At 50.0% G+C, this 14234-nt stretch overlaps 1 protein-coding gene across 1 annotated transcript; it reads right to left on the reverse strand.

Moving 5' to 3' along the window:
• Positions 1-4515: 4515 nt before the first annotated feature.
• On the reverse strand, positions 4516-13070 carry RHBDD2 (rhomboid domain containing 2). The gene is made up of 4 exons (XM_054287250.1): positions 12926-13070; positions 10699-11100; positions 8992-9142; positions 4516-6831 (listed from the first exon to the last, which is right to left on the reverse strand). Exons 1-4 carry the CDS (start codon positions 13068-13070, stop codon positions 6471-6473), a joined length of 1059 nt encoding a protein of 352 aa, XP_054143225.1. The 3' UTR covers positions 4516-6470.
• Positions 13071-14234: the final 1164 nt, after the last annotated feature.

The raw sequence follows: 14234 nt of genomic DNA on the forward strand, positions 1-14234 counted from the left end.
CACACCCGCGGGGGAGCACGCTCCGCCCTTGCCGCCCGATAATAGGCGGAGAGCGCGCCCGCGTGTGGAGATCACCCCTCTGCGGCGGCGCGTGGTACAGCCCCAGGACAGGGGTCTTAAAGGGACAGGAGCGGCGGGAGGGGCCGGGTGAGGTGAGGGTCAGGGGACGGTCAGGGCGTGGGGTGGTCACAGGTGGGGTCAGGGCGCAGAACAGGGCCCAGAGGCCACCGTGGATCCCAGCAGGGGTTCGGCCTGGGGGCAGGCTCAGAGAGGGGACAGGTTGGGGTGAACATTGTAGTTTGAGGTATGGAGGCGAGTGTTGGGGCATGGCGGGGTCAGAGCTGGGGTGACAGTGGGAGCAGGGCTTGGGGCACTGTGAGGTCGTGAACTGGGGTCAGTGTTGGACACTGACTCTGGCTCAGCCAGCACCTGCAGACCCAGGAGCCCTGTCTGTGGCCGCTGCTGGGTGCCCATGGTGTGGGACCCCCAGCTCCCCTAGGGTCATTGCCCACACCAGGGCCCCGTGGGGGGACAAGGGGACCCCATGTTGGGGCTGGCACCCAGTCCTTGCCATCCTCCATGGAGCCAGGGGCAAGCACATGCTCTGATGTAACCACAGCCCGGATGATTTCGGTATTTTGGGGTGACCTTTCTCTTGCTGCCACAGCAGGAAGTTGCTCAAGCAGCTCTGGAAGCATCCCCAGCATTCCCAGTGGGACATTTCACAACCCAGACCTCAGATACCACAGGAACTGCTGCTCTCCTCCCTGTTGGGTTTTTTTGGGAGAGGGAAGCTGAGTTACAACTCTGCTGTTCCCAGCTTGACCAAAGCCAGAGGGACAGCTTGTCACTGAACAGCCCCACAGCTGTGTGGGGTCACCCCAGGCTGGGTCCCTTGGCACATCCAAAGTCACCGTCCTGACGCCAGCGTGGTGTTGACGTTTGCTCCAGAGTCAATAAATCACTTGGGGAAGGTCCAAAGTTCGAGCTGGGCCTGGCAGGCACCTGAAGAGGTGTGAGGAGGGGGCACAGACCCAAAGAACACGCAGGGATTCAGGGACACTTTCCTGACAGCAGTTGAGCAGAGGGTCCAGGGCTGTGAGGTCACCTGAGTCCTGGTGCTGTCACTACAGGACATAGGACACTGCTGCTCTCAAGGTGAAAAAAGGGAAGTTTATTTTCTGACTCCAACATTTATAGATTTCCAAAAGTGACAGTGGATTGGAGGGTGACAGTGCCACCTCTCCAATGACACTGGACAAACCAACAGTCCATCAAATTTCTCTTCTTCCATGAAAGAATGCAAAACAATAAGTTATTTACAAAAAGTATGTGAGAAAGTTCGTTACAAGAATGTAAACATCAGAAGGCTTAGAAAATCTTAAAAAATCAAAGTGACACTGGTGCCACTCACAGCAGCTTTGGGACTGACCCTATGGAAGCCCCCTGGGGTGGCTGGTCTGTGACCATAGGGTGAAAAAAATCAAAATTTCAAAGGTTTCACCCCCAAAAAACACAATGGAACAGGCAGGGAAAGAATCAAAGTTTGAAAAGTTTCATTCCCAAGTGACACAGGGGAACAGGCAGGGGAAAAAAATCAAAGTTTCAGAGGTTTCATCCCCAAATAACACAGTGGGGCAGGGAAAGAATCAAAGTTTCAAAAGTTTCATCCCCAGATAACACAGTGGAACAGGCAGGAAAAAAATAAAAATTTCAAAGGTTTCATCCCCAAGTGACACAGTAGAACAGGCAGGGAAAGAATCAAAGTTTCAAAGGTTTCATCCCCAAATAACACAGTGGAACAGGCAGGGAAAGAATCAAAGTTTCAGAGGTTTGAAGGGGCAGCACTTGCCTGGTCCACTTGCCCACAGGGTGAATGGACATGAGTTAAAAGATCCCAGTGGCCCTGAGGGGACAGCAGGACACAGCAGGTCCAGGGCTGGGGTCATCCCATCAGGTGCCCAGACTGGCATTATGGCACAGCCTGTCCCATTCTGTCCCCACAGGGAAGGGGCTGGGGGCTCATCACACCCAGCCCAAACCCCCCAGGGTTTGCAGCAGAGTCCTGCAGCCCACAGAGACCTCTTTGGTCAGTGCTTTGTCTCTCTGCCTATTTCTCCCAGCTCTCCTCTGTTCCCAGCAGAGGAGAGAGTGAACTTTTGAGGCTGAACTTTTGGCCACAGAGCCCCCACAGTGGCAGCAGACAGGGGACACCATGGGACAGCCACGGAGGTGGTGTTGGCAGTGTCCTGGCCTGGCACAGGGAACCTGGCCCCCAGTCAGGATGTCTGCATGGCCAAAAGTTAATGGCAGGAAAGCAAACACAGACCCATTTTCCTGCCAGCACCAATGTCCCCTGCCAGCCTCCCCTCTTTGTGGGTCCCCTCTCACTCCTGCATGGGGCAGCAATGGAGTCAAAGTCAGTTCTGCTTTCCTCATGTACCCCTGACTCCTTTTCCCTTGCACCATGCAGAGGGGATGGACTTGGACATCCAGACCATCCCTCCCATGCTAGGACAGCTACTGCAAGGACAGGGAGCAGCTGGCTCTGCTCCCAGCACTGTCCCCAGACTGTCCCTCTGCAGTGACCCTCTGAGGACATGGGGGCAACCCACGGGGATTTCTGGACTCTCTGCACACCCTGGCATGGGATGCAGTGGTAGTTTTACTAGGAATGAGCCAGAGGCACAGAATAACAACCTCCAGGGACAGCACGTTCCCAGGGCAGTCACCTCAGGGGCAGCCATCCCAGGCTGAACTGGGAGGTTATGATTTTTTTTTCTTTTCTTCTTTTTTAATTTTTTTTTTCCTGCTTTAGGAACTTCAATTCTCTGTCTCCCCACCAAGGAAATGAGTGGGTACTGCAATGTGTGATGAGTAACATTACTGAGAGCTGAGACAGGCAGATGCCAAAGCCCAGTGAGCTGATGACTTTTACTTCCCTCTCTTCCAAATTTAAATCCCCCTCTCAGCCTTAGACATGTTTACAAATCCTCATCCCAACCTGTTTCCTCCCTCTCAGCAACTTCACTTCCCTGGGTGATGGGTTCTGAGTTCACACTCAGCCCTGAGGATTTGTTGGACTCCACTGCCCAAGAGCATCTCACTGTGGAATGGATGCCCTCAGGAAAGCAGGGAACAGAAAAGAAATCCCCACAAACAGCCATCTGAAAGGCACTGAAGACAGGTCCAACACATTGCACGTGACCAGGAGGTGCAGCTGGACTCTGAACACTCCTTGGGGACATGGTGGAAGCTGCAGAAACCAGAGAGACCGAGTGATCTGCCATGGCGACTGAGAAGCTCCCAAAATATCTGGGAGCAGAATGAAAATAAATCCAAACTGTGCTTTTGTGCTCAGCCCTGTCCTCGGGGCTCACCGGGAAGGCTGTGGCAGTTGTGTTGTCCCAGCACAGAAAGGTTCATGGCTGGGACGTGCTCCTTCCCTGCTGGAGGGAGGTTTGCACCACTGGGACTGGGGCGGTGACTCTTACAGGGCTCTCTGGCACTAAAGCCAGGAAATGTTCCCTGGAAACGCATCCCTGGGACAGCTCTGTGGGGAGAGCGATCCCTCACCGCATCACTGATGGAGCTGGAGCAGGAAAAACACCGGGATTCCAGCGGATTGCAGCTGTAGTACCGCCTGTCCCCAGCGCTCGTCCTCACTGCGCGACCAAAGCCACCGGCCTGACACACTGCTGTGCCCGTCCCACTGATCCCATCCCAGTGATCCCACCCCATCCCACTGATCCCATCCCACTGATCCCACACCACTAAACCCACTGATCCCAACCCATCCCACTGATCCCATCCCATGGATCCCATCCTACAGACTCCATCCCATCGATCCCACCCCACTGATCCCACCCCAAGGATCCCACACCACTGATCCCACCCCACAGATTCCATCCCACTGATCCCACCCCAGGGATCTCACTGATCCCACCCCACAGATCCCTCTTCCCACAGATCCCACCCCAGAGATCCCATCCCACTGATCCTTCCCACAGATTCCACCCCACAGATCCTGCTCCAGAGATCCCATCCCACTGATCCTGCCCCAGGGATCCCATCCCACTGATCCCACCTCAGGGACCCCATCCTACAGACTCCATCCCACTGATCCACCCCACAGATCCCAAACCCCTGATCCCATCCCACTGATCCCGCCCCACTGATCCCACCCCATAGATCCCATCCCACTGATCCACCTCCCTGATCCCATCCCATTGATCCTGCCCCACAAATCCCATCCCACTGATCCACCCCAGGGATCCCATCCCATTGATCCCACCCTACTGATCCCACTGATCCCATCCCACAGAACCCATCCCATGGATCCCATCCCACAGATCCCATCCCACTAGTCCCACTGATCCCATCACACTGATTCTGCCCCACTGAACCCACCCCTGATCCCACCCCACTGATCCCACCCCACTGATCCCACCCCACCCATCCCCCAAGGGGCAGCTCCAGCTCCCCACTAATAAACAATCCCAGAGAAAACCAGTCCATCTTTCAGATTCTATTTCAAGTTCACACTTTGGAGACACACAACATTTGTGATTGCTGTTGATCCTCATCACCCTTCTGGTAAAAAAAAATCGGTGGTAAAATTGCTCAGTTTACAGGCAAGGATTTCACAAGGAGGAAAAATCAAGGCACTAACAGGAGTGGAGTGTCAACATTTCAATGTTATCTCTAGCATTTCTTTCCTGGTATTAAAAACATGCTTTTAAATTCCAAACAAACTCCTTATCCTGCTCTTGCTCCACACTAAAGTATAACAATGCAATTGCTGTCAGCAGGAAAAAGAGGACCATAAAATCAAGTCCACTTGTGATCCCACAGAGGAAATAATCAGGTATGAAACAGAGTTGTCCCCCAACTCCAAGCTGGTTCCCAAGCTGATGCTGAAAGCTCTGCCTGGGTGCTCACCTTCACAAGAGCTTCTTACTCATGTTTTACTCCTGTGAGGTGCAAGTTGTCAACACTGACTTTGGTCTCCTCCAGAAGGAAGCCCCTGGATCCCACATGGGACCATGGCAGTGACTCCAGAGGGACTGCTGGAGAAGTAAAGCAGCTGGGTGACAACTCAGGGTTTGTTCTCACCCTGATGATGGAAAAATGAAAGAGGCAGGGATGTGGTTTGGAATGTGCCAGAGCTGCCTCTGGCAGGCTCACTGGAGAGCAGGGAGGAGCCCCGAGGCTGTGGAGTTTCTGGGGATGGGTGAGGCACAGCAAGAACATCTCCAAGAGCAGGAATGGCACTTGGTGCTTCATGGAGCACTTTTTTATGGAGCACAGCAAAACTCCAAGGAGAGTCAAGGGCAGTTGTTGAGATCCTGGCTGATTTACAGCCACGGAGACAGCAGATTCCTCCTGGGCACTGCACACTGGGCTACACAGCTGGGAATAAAGCTCAAATCCCAGCAACTCCTTCATTATAGCCTCAGGCACCAAACAGTGAATCCTATTGTAAATCCCTGGCTGAAAACTCCTCTCTCCCACACACTTGCCCACCAGCTCTGAAAAAACCTGAGAGATTGTGCTAATATTGGTGGGTGAGATTGCTGAAGCTGAGCAGTGTGAACACCCCCAACAGCACTGCTACATTCCACTTAATTCTTCTAACCCATTGTTAAGGTCCCTCCCAGCTCCTTGGATTCATAAATATTTGCTCCACAAAGGGCCAAAATCCCTTATTGAAGAGTCTCTCACTACTTCACAGGCATTTGAGGTTGCCAAGGGCTGGTGATACAGGCTGAGCTGGTGCAATGCTCTCAGATAATGAAGGCAATGCATTGATGCAGGCACAGGACCTTCAGCATTTTAGAGCTGAGTTTTGGAGCAGAAGAAGGTACTCTGTATTCTCTCCTCCTGCCCCAGGTTGGTGTAACAAGCCCCCTTCAAGGCACTCTCTTAAGTGGAAAAGTCACCAGAACAGACATTGTCCTACTCCATTTAATTTTAAGTTACAAACTAAAGCTCATATGATTCCCACTCTTTTGGGTTCTAGCTACATCAAAGCTGTAAAAAAGACAGGAATGTAAATGAGAAGTGCCTATTGCTTATTGCTGCAGCTCAGTTAAAGCTGCAATGAGCATGAGCAAATCTTAGTTAAAGCCCAGGTTTGCTCTGTTTGCCACCGAGGTTCCTACCTTGGCCTGGGGACCTGGTGCACTGGAACTCCAGTGGAATTGTGGAAAAAGGCAGCTGCTAAATGCAGCAAAGAAGAAAGACTTAAAAAGGATGAGAAGTTCACTGAGGTGACACAGTTCCCATCCTCCAGCCACATCAAAAAATAAAATAAAAAAAATTATAAAGGAAATATAATTCAAGTAGCAAGGGAATGGCTTTCCCTGGAGTTACCAACACTCACCCAGACACAGCACAGATCCAGCAATGCACTGCTGTGCCAGCCTCACTCAGCACTCGTGCCCTGAGTCCTGCTGCTCTCTGGAGGATCAGTACACCTGCACTCTGGTAAATTCAGCTGGAACAGGCCCCACTGGGGCTGCTGGGGGCCCTGGTGCTGGCTGAAGGCCCATGGCTGTGGGTGGCTGTGGGACAGAGAATTTGCCCAGCTGGCAGCACTGTCCTGGTGAGGCTCCAGCCTGCCCAGGGCACTCTCCAAAGGCACCTCTGGCTTGGCAGGGGGCAGAGCTGGGGCTGTGTCCTGCAGCAGAGCCACGCTGAGGTGCCTGCTGTCCCAGAGCCTGGCTGTGATGAAAGGCCTGGCCCTGAGCACTGGGGTGAGCAGGAAGAGCCAGAGGCGATGGGCACTGGTAGCTCTGGGTGGGGTAAGTGCCAGGCACGGCTTTAATCCTGGGCAGGAAGAAAACAGAAGGTTACACTGTGCTCAGAGCTGCCATTGCCCAATTAGTGCTGGAAATGCCCTGGGGGCAGATTTCCTCCTGACCAGCGCTCAGAGAGGTCACTGCAATCCATCAGAGGGATTCACTACAACAGGAGCTCTCATTATAAGCAGCACTTGAGTAAAAAATGGCTTTAGTGGCCTCCTAGGACAGCTGTTCCCACTCCCAACCCACTCTCACTCCACACCCACTGAACCAGCCTGGCTCTTGGCCCCAGACTCTTTGTGCAAGGAATACACAAAGCCAAATTTCAACATGCTTTGAGATCCCTGGGCACATCCTCCCTGCCCTGTGAGTGACACATCTGCCAAGTCATTAATCAGGAGAACTTACAGCTGCCAAGTGTTATTTATCAAGAAAACACAAAAGGCCTTTGGTGCGAGTAAGAGCCCAGAGTATGGAGCAAAGGGGAAAAAAAAAAAAAGGAAGGAGGAAAGAGTTAGAAATAAAAGAGAGTGTTAGAAATAAAATTAATCATTCAGAAGCAAGGGGTTGCCAGCAGAAGGCATGACTCATCCTGCCAAAACCTATCAGGAGAGAGGCAATCTGCCTGCAAGCCTCAGCCTCTGGGACTTCAGGAGTGCTGCTCGGCCCACGCACAGGAGGATGAGAGCTGAGAATCCAGACAATATTCATCAAGCCATGGGTGCCAAGTTCCCAGCAAGAAGTAGAGACTGGCTCATGCTGGGATTTTCAGGCTTGGAGATTTCTTTTTAATTATTTGAGGTGTGGGGTTGAGTTTGGATTTTTATTTGTGGACACAAACACGATGCCAAGGCTTGGACTTCAAAGAAATATCTCCTGTCTTGCAGCCATTTAATGCCTGAACCTTATGAAAATTTAAAATTAAAACAAATCCCAAACTATTAAGAGCTTTTGCTTGGAATAAGCATCAAAATAATAAAAATTAAACTCCAGAAGCACTTACAGAAGTTGTATCTAAGACACAGACATGCAAATTCAGCTGCAGCAGTGGAAGCATCCTAGAAACACCTTCCCACCCTCTGTTTGATAGTCAAATGTTCATGTAAATAGCTCTGTGTCACAACAGTCTGTGTCACCTCAGCAAAGGAGGCAGGTTCAGGCACTGAGGTGTGTGCACAGCAGGCTGGGACTGCTGCTGACACAGGCTTAGCACAGAGCCAGGCTCCCTCTCCTCCCAAAAGCTGCACTGGCACAGGAGGGAAAAACACAAATTCTGGCTCTGTCTGTCCTCCCCTGCAAGCACTCACAGGTTTTGAGTGCCCTGATGGACCTGGGGGACATTCCTGCTGCAGGCAAGGGTTGTTTTTATGGTTTCCCATGGGTGAGGGCAGTGCAAACACCTGGGAATGCTTCCACTTCAAATAAAACTTTACAACAAGTTGATGGCTTAAACAATACATAAAATGTAACCCTGAATAGAAAACTATTTTACCTCTGTGAAACTGAAAGGACACCTTAGAATAAGTAAATATTTGACCTGCATTTTGAAGCTTTTTAGAGTACAAATGAATTCTCATGGTTTGTGTTAAACTTAAAACCTTTCCTGCATGTGGGCCCTAAGGTTTCTTTTCTGTAAAGCAACATTGCCTTGACACTGAAAACCTGCTGAAAGGTTTAAAAGACACCAAAAGGTCTTTGGTTAAAAGACACCAAAAGCTCTGCACTGAACTTTGTAAGTGCCATCCTTAATTTACAATGCTCTGGTCCTAAGTAGGATTGGACACAACTCACTTCACAGCATTCCTGGCAGGAGAGGTGGGGCAGGTAAAGATAAGGATCATGGCCCAGGGAGCCACATAGCCAGGAACAACTGCCTGAAGCTGGGGCAGAGTTGCACAACTTAGCTTCCCTGTCAGCCAGAGCTGCAATATTCCCATATGTAGACACTGCCCTTGCAGCAAAGGAGAGGTCTAGAACCTCCATTTAAAGACCTGGTTGAATTAATGTGTAGAGATTCATTAATCACACTAATATCACCAGTGTAACATCAGTGGGTGACTCTGCTTCCCATGGCACCCACTGTGTGAACAGGAGAGGCACAATGCAGCTTTGAGAGATGGTTTAAGGCCTCTGCTCACACCTCAAAATTCCCCTACAAACGTTTCACAGGAACTCCTGTACTTACACGTTGTTTCCAGAGGCTCTCCTCTCTGCCAAGGACCCTGGGATGTATTTCAGCCCTGGTATTCTCTTCAGCAGAGTGAAAGGGAACACCTGGTCCAGCTTAGAGCCCACAGACTCTGGGAAATCCAAGCAGAAACAGTAGCCAAGGCCATCTGAGATCAGGAGCTTGTTAAGGAGAGCTGAGGACAACACACGCATTTCTGACACAGAAACAGAGAGCCCCTCTGTTCCAAGCATTTCCTCTGGGGAATTCTCCCAGCTCTATCCAGCAGCACCTTCAGAGACCATCACCCTCCTCAGCTCCACCTTCTCTGCAGGCACTGAGAATGGGCAGTGTGGAACACAAATCCAGAATGGGGTGGGATGAAAAAAGCCAGTGAGGGCTGGGGCAGTGTGAGTGAAACACAAATGCAGAATGGGGTGGGATGAGCCAGTGAGGGTTAGGAGAAGTGTGAGTGAAACACAAATGCAGAATGGGGTGGGATGAGCAGGAGAAAAGCCAGTGAGGGTTAGGGGCAGTGTGAGTGAAACAAATGCAGAATGGGATGAGCATGAGAAAAGCCAGTGAGGGTTGGGACAGTGTGAGTGAAATACAAATGCAGAATGGGGTGGGATGAGCCAGTGAGGGTTGGGGCAGTGAGAGGTGGAACACTGTGGAAGGGGCTAACAGGGCTTGTTAGCTAAAGGAGTGAAAAGAAGCTGAGAATCAAGAAGAAGCTGATAAAGAGATCTCTTTAAGGTTGTAACTAAAGAGACTGAGAGAAGTGAGAAATTGAAGAAAAATAAGAGAATTTTGCAGCTGGACGAGGTATTTTTAGAAAGTTAGTTGAAGTCACTGTAACTTTTTACTAAAAGTGTTATGTTGACTTATTGTAGCCAATAGTTAGGGTAGAAAAAGCATAAACAATTAGAAAGTGTATAAAAAGTCAGCCATGTTCAATAATAAAGAGCTGCCATCTGAGACTGCTTGTAGTCTCTGCTTTGTGTCGTGACCACCTGGACAGCAACAAAACACAAATCAAAACACAAATGCAGAATGGGGTGGGAAGAGAATGAGAAAAGCCAGTGAGGGTTGGGGGCAGTGTGAGTGAAACACAAATGCAAAATGAGATGGGATGAGCATGAGAAAAGCCAGTGAGGGTTGGGGCAGTGTGAGTGAAACACAAATCCCGAATGGGATGGGATGAGCCAGTGAGGGCTGGGGCAGTGAGAGGTGAAACACAAATCCAGAATGGGATGGGACAAGCATGAGAAAAGCCAGTGGTGGAACACAAATTCAGAATGGGATGAGCATGAAAAAAGCCAGTGAGGGTTAGGGGCAGTGTGAGTGAAACACAAATGCAGAATGGGATGAGCATGAGAAAAGCCAGTGTGGGTTGGGGGCAGTGAGAGGTGGAACACAAATCCAGAATGGGATGAGCATGAGAAAAGCCAGTGAGGGTTGGGAGCAGTGTGAGTGAAACACAAATCCAGAATGGAATGGGATGGGATGGGATGGGATGGGATGGGATGGGATGGGATGGGATAAGCCAGTGAGGGTTGGGGGCAGTGTGAGTGAAACACAAATGCAGAATGGGATGAGATGAGAAAAGCCAGTGAGGGTTCAGTGCAGGGCAAGAGTGCAGGGAAAGCCAGCAGTGAGAACTACAGCACCTCCTTCCCACCACCATCCCATTCTGGCCCAGGGCTTCCCACTCACAAAGGATACAGGCTTCCCCAACCAGGAGCCCACACAGGTTCCCCAAGAGGGAAGAATGGGGGACAAACCACGCCAGGCAGAGCCCAAACCACGGCACCAGCAGCACAGGAACTCTGTACCCCAAAAGCAGAGTCCTCTTCATGCGTGAGCGGGTAGTGGACACCCCCAGCATGGCAAAAGCCACTGGCATGAACCCCTTGGCATCTCCCACCTCCAGCAGCCTGGAGACAAGGGGCTGGAGGAAGAGGTAGAGGAGGGCAGAGAGCACAGAGAAGGTGGCAGTGAGGATGCAGTGCTTCACTGTGCCCACGTTCTTCTCAAAGCTGCCAGCAAAGTACCAGATGATGACAGCACCACAGGCCAGGGAGGTCAGGTCCTCATAGATGAAGATGTAGGTGATCAACCTGTGAACTGAGCACAGCAGCACCTCAGACAGGCACAGACAGCTCTGGGGCTGCTGGAAAACAATTACAGGCTTGAGCACAGGGAGAGTGAGCCCATGGGATTCATTAAGAGCTTTTATTTCTATCCTGGTTGAGAAGAGAAGGAACCTGAGGCCTTTAAAACCAGGCATAAATAAGCAGACAGAGTGGAAAAAAGTGCTGTCTTGGGTGTCACAAACATATGGGCTGGCTCTTGCTGCTTCCTGGGAAGCTGCCTGGAAAAAAGCAACAGCATCTGTAGTAAATTTCAGTCTCATTAAAAGGGAAGGCAAGAGACATAAAAATAACTGTTACAGCACTGATGATTTTGGCAAAAAGATAAACAGTTCTTAAATTGCTGGCAGGCTGATTTTCATCACCAAAAATATCTGGTGTCACCAGGATATTTTCTGAAAAAGCCTCTTTGCCCAGGATTTTCTCCTGGGAAGCTGAGAAGCCTCAGAAAAGAATGAAAACAATAATTATCAGATTGTTTTGGAATGTGGTCTGGAGATCATTTACCAACAGGTGCATCTTTGATTGGTTCCATGTGAATTATTTTTAATTAATGACCAATCACAGCCAGTGGGTTGGACTCTGAGTCAGCCTTGAGTTTTTATTATTCATTCTTGTTAATGAATGAACATTTTTAGTATAGTTTTAGTATAGGTATTCTATAATGTAATATATAATGTAATGTAATGTAATGTAATATAATATAATATAATACAGAAAGTATAATAGAAAATATATTATATATTACACATTATATAATATATAACATAATAGAAAAATATTAGAAAATATTAGAATAATATTAGAATAATATCATATAATAATAATATATAATATAATATAATATAATATAATATAATATAATATAATATAATATAATATAATAATCAGCCTTCTGAGAACAAGGAGTCAGATTCTCATCTCTTCCCTCATCCTGGGGACCCTCACAAACACCAGGCTGGAGGTTGTCACAGCTCAGAAGTGTTTCTGGACCCTCTGTTTAGGTGTTCCCCATGGCACACAGCAGGGATTGAGACATTTCTCCACCTCCCTCCCATCAACCTCAGTTTCACAGCCAGAAAAAATTGCATTGTTTTATTTCACACCAGTGAGAAATAAAACAATGCAGTGCAGCCCCTGGAGACAGGTGAGGAGATGGTGGAATCACCCATCAGCTCAGAGCCCTGGACTGATAGGGGAAATCACTGCACAGGGGTAAGCTGGAATTAAAAGTGTGATAAAAATCATTCTGGGAATACCACAGGGAGTGAGAAACACAAATCCCTCAAGCTCCCCGCACGGTTATTCACTGGGCTGACTGTCAAAGAACAGAGATGAGGGTGTGGAGGAGCAGCCTGACGTCCAGGGACTGAGATGGGTGAGCAGCAGGGTCGGGACAGGTCAGGGGAAGGGCACGGAGAGAGGGGGGAAAAGGGACACGGAGAGAGGGAAGGGACAGGGAGAGAGGGAAGAAAAGGGACACGGAGAGAGGGAAGAAAAGGACACGGAGAGAGGGAAGGGACAGGGAGAGAGGGAAGAAAAGGACACGGTGAGACGGACGGGGAGGAGCAGCGGACTCGGAGACAGGCTTGAGGAAGTGAACAGAAATGGGGGCTTGGTGGTACCACGGGGTCCAGGGCAAGACAAGGAGAAGACCGGAGAGAGGGAACACAAAAGCTGCGCTGGGATTTGAGGAAGGACGGAGAAAGGAGACACAAAGGGATTTGGGGCAGGCACGGAAGGGGGCGAGCAGAGGGACCAAGGAGGCAGCGGCTGCACCCGCCGGCGGCCCCGCTCACCTTCCCCGTCGTGCAGGGCTGCGGGGCGCAACGCGGCGGCGGAGCGGGCGGCGGGGACAGCCCGCAGCAGCCCGGACGCGGAGGCTCCGAGCGACAGCAGCACCGTGAGGGCGGCGGCGGCCGGCGGGGCCGAGGGCGCCGCCATTGCTGCCCCGCGCGCCCGCCGCTTCCGGGCAACGCCGGAAGGCCTGGCCGTTACCATGGCAACAAGAGGCGCTTTGCTGTCGTTACCATGGAAACGAGGGGGGTTTCTCGCTTTCTCTCTCTCTCCACCCCCTCATTTGGGTTTTTATTTAATTATTGTTATCTTTTCCCTGTTCAGAAGGGGAAATATCGCAGAGGGAGGTGTGATGTCTCGCTGGGAGCCCGCTCAGGGCTGGGTTCTAGCCGGGTGTGCCCACACTGCTCCCCAGGGTGTGGGAGACCCATCTAAGCCACCACCCACTCCACCGAGCCTCAGGGTCTGGCTGCTGGGAATAGAGAATCAGTCAGCCTGGAAAAGGTCTCTGGGATCATCGAGTCCAGCCCGTGGCTGATGAACACCACCATGTCAACTAGCCCAGAGCACTGTGTGTGCCACATTCAGTGCTTCTGTAATCTTCTCTAGGGATGACCTCAAAGACTCCAAAGACTCCATCATTACCCTGGGCACCCCCTTCCAATGTTTAATCACCCTTTCTATGAAGGAATTCCTCCTCATATATTCCTCCTCATTTCCCACATCCTGAACCTGCTGTGATGCAGCTTATGACTAAATCCTCTCACCCTGTCCCTTGAAGCAGAGCCCAGCCCTCACCTGGCTACAACCTCCTGTAAGATAATTGTAGAGCACAAGAAGGTCCTCTCTGTGATAAATGTGTATTTTATTATTGTCCTTTTGAAAATATTAAAATGAATATTATATGTGATATGTTAGAAAGTTACGCTGCATTAATTCTCTTAATTACTGTGTTAAATATAGTTTTAGGTTATAACATAAGGTTAAAATAGAAACTATGCTATGCAAGATACTTTTTTTCTAAAGAAAGGACTCGCAGTGAGATAGCAGCCACAGGACACCTAAATCTGTCAGAGAAAAAGAATTTATTGCCCCATTATCAGAAGAAATGAATTTCTTCCTGCCTTGCTCAGCCCTGAAGAGCTCTTAGGATTCAGAGGAAGAAGTTGACACTGACCAGACAGAATTCTGTATTTGAATGGAATTTATGCATCATGTATGAGATGTATGAATATGCAACAGGCTGTTGTTTTTAAGGGTTAATCCTCTGTTAACTGTGTCCTTTTTTGGGCTCCTGCTGCTCAGAAAAAG

Source organism: Melozone crissalis, unplaced genomic scaffold (genome assembly GCF_028551555.1).
Source record: "Melozone crissalis strain CALT ecotype California unplaced genomic scaffold, PUWL_Pcris_2 ptg000057l_1, whole genome shotgun sequence".
Lineage (NCBI taxonomy): Eukaryota > Metazoa > Chordata > Aves > Passeriformes > Passerellidae > Melozone > Melozone crissalis.